Genomic DNA, 9,850 nt, shown 5'->3' on the forward strand with positions numbered 1-9,850 from the left:
AAATTGTTTGATTGTGTTTACAATGTTTAATTAACTATATTTAGTTTTTAATTTTGAATATGTATGATTAATTGAATTTTGTTTGAATTGATTAATGCTTGAATTGCTTATGTTTTGTTTCTAAGATGATTAGATTCTGTTAAAAAATAAAATATGACATGTTAGAATAATTGAATTAAGTAAATAATTACCATGATATGTGTTGATGATTGTTATTTGATACTTAAAATTTAGTATTTAATTATGTCTAATCAATTACAGTAAAACAAACTTAGTTCTATAAATTGAAGTTAAGTCCAAAATTATTTGATTATGTTAAAATTTATTATGATTAATTAACTATATTTAGTTTAAAGAATTTCAATATACATGATTGTTTTTTTTGTCTTTGGTAATTGTGTCCAACTAGTTGAAAGTTCAAAAACAAAACTGTGAATTCTGAATCTTGTTGGCATCTTTCATTGCATGATGAGCCTGCTTTGTAAAAGTCCCAACTAGCCTTGCCGCTATTTTTTTTTTGTTTTAATTTTGCAAAGTTTGTAGGAAGCCATGTTCATTTTTTACTGTTACTACTATTATTTTTTAATTACAATTTAAAAATGCATCTTTCTATCCTTCAAAGTATCTAGGAAACCAGTTATACATACATATATCTCCTATGCCATACAGCCATACCACTGTTTTTATTAGTTTTATGTCGTGATCCTGAGATACCTTCTGATAGACACACTAATTGTTTCATGTTAAATTCCTAGGATATACTACTACACAACTCCTTCATAGTTGCCTATCTGCCACAGCCAATATCCTTTTTTTTAAAAAAAAAAAGAATTTGATGCATTATTTTGGTAGTGTTACAATTGAATGTGTAGATTTTATTTTACTTCTGAATTATTTTTTACAAGTATTTTATATAAAATTTCAGAGCTTGGTCTTTTATATGAAGGGTCCTAGCCATATTTATGTGACTTGACCCTTTTTTTTCATTTGCTTTTTTGTATGGTATAAGTCGTTTGATGTTGACGTTATAACCTGATATTGCACAAGATTCACCATGGCAACTATGAGAGGCTGTAATCGATTTGAAGGATGAACCACTGGACTTGTCTATAATTTTTGAAGGAGGAAAGGGTTGTAACAGCAGATTTTTGTTCCATCATCATATTATCTGAACTTCTGGTAGAAAATGGCAGCTGAAGATGATAGGAATCTTGTCGAAATCATGGAAACCCTGAATCCAATAGATGTTGCTAAATACATGAATTTTGTTGGTGCCCCCCAAGCTGGTGCTATAGCTACATTTTCAGGCACAACTCGCGACACCTTTGAAGGAAAAACAATCGTGGAGTTGAGATACGAAGCTTATGTTCCAATGGCAATACGCTGTATCAAGTCAATCTGTTCATCTGCTAGAGCATCCTGGAACATACATTCTGTTGCTGTTGCTCATCGTCTAGGCACAGTGCCTGTTGGTGAAACAAGTGTCTTCGTTGCTGTCTCGTCTGTCCACCGGGCTGATGCGTTGGAGGCTTGTAGATTATTGATAGATGAGATAAAAGCACAAGTTCCTATTTGGAAAAAGGAGGTCTATTCAAATGGGGAGGCTTGGAAGGAGAACAGTGAGTTCCTAGAGAGGAGGTCTGAGCTTGGTAACAAGAATGCAGCTTGCTGTGGGAAAAAATGCAGAAATTAAAGAGTACAACAAAAAGTCTTGCTGTAGGACCAAGGTTCGGGCTGATGACGAATGTAGCTAGAACTAGTATCAATGTTGGGGATCAAATATACAAGAGGGTAATTGCAATTGTTGTAGTTTGAAGAATATGCCCTTTTTCCTCCCTTTGCATTTGTCCAATCAGTTGATAAGATTGTATTTTAGCTTTGAAGTCAATAAGTTTGCCTATTGAGATAGATAGGCTACTTTGATATCTCATTCTGCCCTTTTTTTAGTTTATTGTGAACAAAGGTGATAATGACATATTGACAGCAAGAGTTTTATTAGAAGTTAATTCCAAGACGTATATTTTTTGTATTAACAATTCCTTAATAACTTGATTTGGGTTTAGTCACACTTAAAACTTTCCACCCCTCTCAAAGAGTATTATGTGGGAATTGAATTCATGTTTTTTTCTCATAAACTCATTGTAAATTGTCAGCTGAATTACATCTATTAGGTATTTAATGGTTAGTGTTATAGTGCAAGGATGAAAGCAACACCAGAGTTTGTAAGAATGTTGCTATCTTTTCAAAATAAATAGTGTAATATAAAAAAATTTCAAAAAATAATAAAAATATAGATGTATCATCTATCATTATTAATATCCTATGTAATAAAAAGATAAAAATAAAAATCCCATCTTATGTAAAAAAGAATAAAACTAATAAAACCTTACCTTATGAGTTACGAGTGGAGGAAGAGAAAAAAAAAAAGAACCTACCATATATAAAAAGGATAAATTATTATTAAATATTTTAAAGGCAAAAGGAAAATTAAACATAAGAAACTAAAACCTAAGGGCTTGGTTAAGGTGGTTGTGAGTTTTTAATTTTTGATTTTTAAATGTAATTTTTAAAACAATACAACATGTTTGAGAAAAATAGAGTTAAAATTGTTTTTAAATCATTTTCAAAACATCCTTATACTCATTTTAAAAATCAAAGAAAAAAAGTTTTGTGAATTTGAATTTTAATGTTAAAAAAAATATATTTCCTATATTTTGATAATGACACTTTTTTCATTGTCCACTACTACCATCATTATCATTGCGACTACCACAACCATTTCCACCACATCCACCACCAATATCACCTTTGTCCTATCATCATCAGTGTCACGACCATCATATAATCATTGTCACTCCCACCAAAGTCATTGCAACTACCACTAATACTGCTACCACCATGATGACCACCAACATCACCATCACCACTAACATTGTTACCGCAACCAACATCACTTTTTATACCACCACCGCACCACCACCACTTACTACCACCACCAATTCCGTTACCCATTGTCACCCTGCCATCACCGTCACCACCATCGCACCAACACCACAACTATTACCACCTTCGTCACCATTACCATTGTGGTCACTCTCATATAAAAATACTCTTAATCTTAATATAACATGAAACCTTTAAAATGAGTTTTTATTTTAAAATTAGTTTAAAATTAAAAGTAAAAATTGGTTATTATTTTTAAAAATTTCAAACTTCAAAACTAAAAACAACCTCAAAAAGGATAAATAATTTTTAAAACATTACAGATAGTAAAAAATACTACAAGATATTAAAAATATTGCTTATTTTTTTAAGGAAAAAATTGTTTAATAAATCTTATTTAGAAACATTTTTTAATTAATAAAAAAATTTAGAAACCAATTCAACTAACGTGCCAAATATAACTTAATTTGAGAGATTTATTTCCAACAGTAACAAATAAAAAGAAAGAGTAATTAATATTATTTTTTTTCAAGTGAGTTTAATTTTTAAAGTAGTTATTATAAAAATGATTAATAATTAATATTGTTTTACATGACAATTTATATTTAAATACAGTGGAAAAAAATTTATGGTTTTAGTGTATTTAAATTGAAATCCTAATTTTTTCAATGTTTTAATGTTTACAAACTAAATTGTTGTTCTCTTTTTCCTAAAAATCTCAAGTCTCTTTTAAAATTTTAATGTAAAAAATAAAAACATTTTAAATAGTGGTGCAAACAGGACAGAGGTTCTGGGTTTTCTTTTCACATTACAAAGTACAAACACTCTGCAGCAGGAGCGTACGCATAACTCCCCGCCGTCCGGACATTTCTTGGTTCCTGGTACGTGTGTCTGACTTTTTTTTCTTACTATGTTGTCTTCTGCCTTAGGATTTGTGCTTTGTTTCTGCGTTCATAAATCAGAATCAAGATCTCATTACTACTTTCGCACGTGTTGCTTTTGTTGATCTGGGTAATAAGGGTTGAGCCCTTTTATCTTTTCTGATTATGCATGCTGATGAAGTTGATGGGAACGTATTCAGTTTTTTTGAGCTTCTTTTTAGGTTGTTTAGAATTCTGAAAAATAAGTGAGGGACTTGAGATTGATTTTCTAAGGTAACTGTTCAGTGCACTGCCCAAATGTTCAAAAGTAACACCATACACACAAAGGAGAAGAAAATAAGAAGGAAAAATGAAATAAGTTTCTCCCATAAGTTAAAATTAGCCTTTTGGAGAAGCTAATTGATTTTAACTTCAGAAGCTAATTTTAGCTTATGGGAGAAGCTTGTTTCATTTTTTCTTTTTATTTTCTTTTAAGTGCTTCTGAAGAAGAAACTTATCAAAACAGGGCCTTAGAAGGAACATGTTAGCATGTTAGATGTCTGAAAGTATATTAAAATCTAAAGTTTTAACCTGCTATTGCTAATATACTCCTTTTGCAACACAAGGAGGAGAATATTAGCATCCTTTATTCATGTGTGTGCGTGTGTGTATGCATTCCTCAAGGTGGATCTATCAAAAGCTACGTGTGTGCAGTTGAAAGAGCATTCATCCTCCACACCAACCTTGGAAAGTGTAGTTATGTTTGGCATGCTTTATTTAATAGTTTTTCTTAGTATCAGAATTTTGGACCATTCCACTTTCCTTCCTTCTCTTTATTATATTAATCAACAACAATAAGAAGAATAATTAATTGGTATTATTGTGCAGAAACTCTAATTTCCCAATTTGTGGTTGAAGATTTGGGTAGGGACTTAGGGTAAGAGATGGTACAACACAGGTTTTTGAGAGACAAGTTCTCTCCTCAAATCACTTTACGTATTGTGATACCATTCCACTTTCCTTTTCTCTATTTATCATTCCTGTAACTACCACCCCTTAACTGCTTAACAACTCTCTGAGTACAACTATCAACAAATCAATCATTCCGTTAGTCTTCTTAGAGTCATGATTCCCTACATCACTTCCTATTTTTCCTAGCATACACCCCTTAGTAAAAGGGGGTCTCTGGTAAGGATGTGATATTTTTTTTTTTGGTGTCGTAACTAATAAGAATGTGATCGTAAGGATAATATCGTTGAAAGCCATCTATAGCCATCATTGTTACCCGGCCCCTCCCTCTCATCTTTCAACACCCTCAGCTCAGCTAAATGCAGCGTTTAACTGGTAATTGCTCATTCTTTGTATTGCTTTTAATTTTTTGCTTTGCTTTGTTCTGAGGTTTTTGTTTTGTTTAAGGTTTCTATTATCTAAGTTGCTGTTCGTTTGGATTTCGCTTTGTAGAATAGTAGAGTGAAATTCAAACGACTTTTGAGTTCAATTAATATTATTTTTCTCATAATTTTTTTGGTCACATGATTCTGTACTGATTTTGAGGGTCAGAATTCGAAGAATGTTTTGATTTGTTTTCTTTCCATTAAGAGCAATTTTGGACCGGATTTTAATTTTTAATTTCCAAGTTATTGAATTAAGCTTTCCCCTTTGGAGGCTTTTGAGGCTGTTTTTAGATGTGGGTTGTTTGGTTTTTACTTACTTATATTTTAGTAATTTTCTGTTCTGGGTCTCCCTCTTGTTACCGAAATTTTTTGTTTTCTATACAATGAACCTCGTGCTGTGAAAAAATCACCAAACTGCATGTTGGACTTGTATGAAACAAAAGACCAAACTTAGCAGCATATGCTTTCTATTCACTTTTATAGCACACCCTATAACAGGGAATATAGAGCAAACTCTTTGGTCAATATTGTACATGATAAGTTGAGGGAAATTGGTAATGGTGTGTGGTGTTCTAACCTTGAAATTCATGATGCGCTGACTTAGTATTTGGCAAAATATGTATCCTCAGTTACGTTAAAATTTGAATGCGAAAGCTTGACTCCTTGTCTTTTTCTTCATTCTTCTTTGTGTTGTTTCATTGTGCTTATATTTTCCCCCTTAGTATTGTCCTTTTTTCTGTACTGATTTTATCTATGCACTTATTCTGTGCTAAATTTGAAATTCTGTATTAAAAGTGACTCCCCTTCTTTAAAAATCACTGTGAAAATATGAAAGAGGGAATGGAACTGACCCTTAGAATCATTAGCATTCTTGTCTGGATGGTATATGAAATGAAGTAGAATTAGCTAATTATTAAATTAACCAACTCTTTTCAGATGAAAAGATAGGAAGAACAGTCCATTAGAGTAACCAGGTGCACCTGAAAGAATATTAATCTATTCTTGTAAAACTCCTTTATTTCATTAAGTTTTATTGATTAGTTGTTAGGTCCGGATATCAAATGTATGAAACCAATATAATGGCATGATGATAGACCAGAGACCCCCTTTTACTAAGGGGTGTATGCTAGGAAAAATAGGAAGTGATGTAGGGAATCATGACTCTAAGAAGACTAACGGAATGATTGATTTGTTGATAGTTGTACTCAGAGAGTTGTTAAGCAGTTAAGGGGTGGTAGTTACAGGAATGATAAATAGAGAAGAGGAAAGTGGAATGGTATCACAATACGTAAAGTGATTTGAGGAGAGAACTTGTCTCTCAAAAACCTGTGCTGTACCATCTCTTACCCTAAGTCCCTACCCAAATCTTCAACCACAAATTGGGAAATTAGAGTTTCTGCACAATAATACCAATTAATTATTCTTCTTATTGTTGTTGATTAATATAATAAAGAGAAGGAAGGAAAGTGGAATGGTATCACATTACATGTTCTGTTAATTGGAGCTGGACATTTCTTTGTTCCCTTTTCTCAAATTTTCTGAATTCAATAGATCAAAACCCAAATTCTCTCAATTTCAGTTTTCATCCTCCAAAAACCTCTCTCTCTAACTTCTCAAAAGGTTTTCCCCATTTACAAGCTTAACCCACAGGTTCTTTCTTCCTCTGTTACTCAATTTTCAGTTTGTTTTTTTGCTTTTAATCTGACCCCATAGCTATGATGTTCTGCGAATTAGATTCCATGATAGTAATGTTGACTGTTGCTAAGACTGGAACATGGTAAATGCCACTGTCAGTGCTCCTTTAGATATCTGAATTGTGGAAATCTTGGATAAACAGCTCATAACTATAACAGAGACATTCAAAATCTTTATCTTACTCCTGTACCTCTGTACATGTAATAGTTAGTGGCAATGAAAAATAAGAGCTGATAATTTCTTCTTTAGATTAGTTGTTGTGATACAACATATTGATCTGTGAATTCTGAATCTTGTTGGCATCTTTCATTGCATGATGAGCCTGCTTTGTAAAAGTCCCAACTAGCCTTGCCGCTATTTTTTTTTTTTTTTGTTTTAATTTTGCAAAGTTTGTAGGAAGCCATGTTCATTTTTTACTGTTACTACTGTTATTTTTTAATTACAATTTAAAAATGCATCTTTCTATCCTTCAAAGTATCTAGGAAACCAGTTATACATACATATATCTCCTATGCCATACAGCCATACCACTGTTTTTATTAGTTTTATGTCGTGATCCTGAGATACCTTCTGATAGACACACTAATTGTTTCATGTTAAATTCCTAGGATATACTATTACACAACTCCTTCATAGTTGCCTATCAGCCACAGCCAATATGCTTTTTTTTTTTTAAAAAAAAGAATTTGATGCATTATTTCGGTAGTGTTACAATTGAATGTGTAGATTTTATTTTACTTCTGAATTATTTTTTACAAGTCTTTTATATAAAATTTCAGAGCTTGGTCTTTTATATGAAGGGTCCTAGCCATATTTATGTGACTTGGCCCTTTTTTTTTAATTTGCTTTTTTGTATGGTATAAGTCGTTTGATGTTGACGTTATAACCTGATATTGCACAAGATTCACCATGGCAACTATGAGAGGCTGTAATCGATTTGAAGGATGAACCACTGGACTTGTCTATAATTTTTGAAGGAGGAAAGGGTTGTAACAGCAGATTTTTGTTCCATCATCATATTATCTGAACTTCTGGTAGAAAATGGCAGCTGAAGATGATAGGAATCTTGTCGAAATCATGGAAACCCTGAATCCAATAGATGTTGCTAAATACATGAATTTTGTTGGTGCCCCCCAAGCTGGTGCTATAGCTACATTTTCAGGCACAACTCGCGACACCTTTGAAGGAAAAACAGTCGTGGAGTTGAGATACGAAGCTTATGTTCCAATGGCAATACGCTGTATCAAGTCAATCTGTTCATCTGCTAGAGCATCCTGGAACATACATTCTGTTGCTGTTGCTCATCGTCTAGGCACAGTGCCTGTTGGTGAAACAAGTGTCTTCGTTGCTGTCTCGTCTGTCCACCGGGCTGATGCGCTGGAGGCTTGTAGATTTTTGATAGATGAGATAAAAGCACAAGTTCCTATTTGGAAAAAGGAGGTCTATTCAAATGGGGAGGTTTGGAAGGAGAACAGTGAGTTCCTAGAGAGGAGGTCTGAGCTTGGTAACAAGAATGCAGCTTGCTGTGGGAAAAAGGCAGAAATTAAAGAGCACAACAAAAAGTCTTGCTGTAGGACCAAGGTTCGGGCTGATGACGAATGTAGCTAGAACTAGTATCAATGTTGGGGATCAAATATACAAGAGGGTAATTGCAATTGTTGTAGTTTGAAGAATATGCCCCTTTTCCTCCCTTTGCATTTGTCCAATCAGTTGATAAGATTGTATTTTAGCTTTGAAGTCAATAAGTTTGCCTATTGAGATAGATAGGCTACTTTGATATCTCATTCTGCCCTTTTTTTAGTTTATTGTGAACAAAGGTGATAATGACATATTGACAGCAAGAGTTTTATTAGAAGTTAATTCCAAGACGTATATTTTTTGTATTAACAATTCCTTAATCACCTGATTTAGGTTTAGTCACACTTAAAGCTCTCCACCCCTCCCAAAGAGCGAATTATGTGGAAATTGAATTCATGTTTTTTTTTATAAACTTATTGTAAATTGTCAACTGAATTACATCTATTAGGTATTTAATGGTTGGTGTTATAGTACAAGGATGAAAGCAACATCGGAGTTTGTAAGAATGTTGCTATCTTTTCAAAATAAATAGTGTAATATAAAAAAATTTAAAAAAGTAATAAAAATATAGATGTATCATCTATCATTATTAATATCCTATGTAATAAAAAGATAAAAATAAAAATCCCATCTTATGTAAAAAAGAATAAAACTAATAAAACCTTACCTTATGAGTTATGAGTGGAGGAAGAGAAAAAAAAAGAAGAACCTACCATATATAAAAAGGATAAATTATTATTAAATATTTTAAAGGCAAAAGGAAAATTAAACATAAGAAACTAAAACCTAAGGGCTTGGTTAAGGTGGTTGTGAGTTTTTAATTTTTAATTTTCAAATGTAATTTTTAAAACAATACAACATGTTTGAGAAAAATAGAGTTAAAATTATTTTTAAATCATTTTCAAAACATCCTTATACTCATTTTAAAAACGAAAGAAAAAAAGTTTTGTGAATTTGAATTTTAATGTTAAAAAAAACATATTTTTTATATTTTGACAATGACACTTTTTTCATTGTCCACTACTACCATCATTATCATTGCGACTATCACAATCATTTCCACCACTTCCACCACCAATATCACCTTTGTCCTATCATCATCAGTGTCACGACCATCATATCATCATTGTCACCCCCACCAAAGTCATTGCAACTATCACTAATACATCTCACCATGATGACTACCAACATCACCATCACCACTAACATTGTTACCGCAACCAACATCACTTTTTATACCACGACCACTTATTACTACCACCAATACCGTTACCCATTGTCACCCTGTCATCGCCGCCACCACCATCGCACCAACACCACAACTAATACCACCTTCGTCACCACCACCATTGTGGTCACTCTCATATAAAAATACTCTTA

General features: G+C 32.6%; 2 protein-coding genes across 5 annotated transcripts; both read left to right on the plus strand.

Annotated features, from left to right (window-relative positions):
• The first annotated feature begins 563 nt into the window (after positions 1-563).
• On the plus strand, positions 564-2,001 carry LOC100781775 (molybdopterin synthase catalytic subunit). Its single transcript, XM_014778200.3, has one exon. The coding sequence runs from the start codon at positions 1,187-1,189 to the stop codon at positions 1,691-1,693; it is 507 nt and encodes a 168-aa protein (XP_014633686.1). The 5' UTR covers positions 564-1,186; the 3' UTR covers positions 1,694-2,001.
• A 1,668-nt stretch (positions 2,002-3,669) lies between these two features.
• On the plus strand, positions 3,670-8,747 carry LOC100786918 (molybdopterin synthase catalytic subunit). 4 transcript variants are annotated; one of them, XM_006583926.4, is made up of 3 exons: positions 3,739-3,824; positions 6,777-6,847; positions 7,795-8,747. In XM_006583926.4, exon 3 carries the CDS (start codon positions 7,934-7,936, stop codon positions 8,498-8,500), a length of 567 nt encoding a protein of 188 aa, XP_006583989.1. In that variant the 5' UTR covers positions 3,739-3,824; positions 6,777-6,847; positions 7,795-7,933; the 3' UTR covers positions 8,501-8,747. The 4 variants fall into 4 exon arrangements, with proteins under 4 accessions (XP_003529494.1, XP_006583990.1, XP_006583989.1 ...); XM_041017413.1 differs by having other exon boundaries at positions 3,740-3,824; positions 7,757-8,747; XM_003529446.5 differs by lacking the exon at positions 6,777-6,847 and having other exon boundaries at positions 3,670-3,824.
• Positions 8,748-9,850: the final 1,103 nt, after the last annotated feature.

Source organism: Glycine max, chromosome 7 (assembly GCF_000004515.6).
Source record: "Glycine max cultivar Williams 82 chromosome 7, Glycine_max_v4.0, whole genome shotgun sequence".
Taxonomy (NCBI): Eukaryota; Viridiplantae; Streptophyta; class Magnoliopsida; order Fabales; family Fabaceae; genus Glycine; species Glycine max.

Bases quoted from the DNA above. Each gene is read 5' to 3' on its own strand.
- LOC100786918 (XM_003529446.5), top strand. From the start codon at position 7,934: ATGGCAGCTGAAGATGATAGGAATCTTGTCGAAATCATGGAAACCCTG.
- LOC100781775 (XM_014778200.3), top strand. From the start codon at position 1,187: ATGGCAGCTGAAGATGATAGGAATCTTGTCGAAATCATGGAAACCCTG.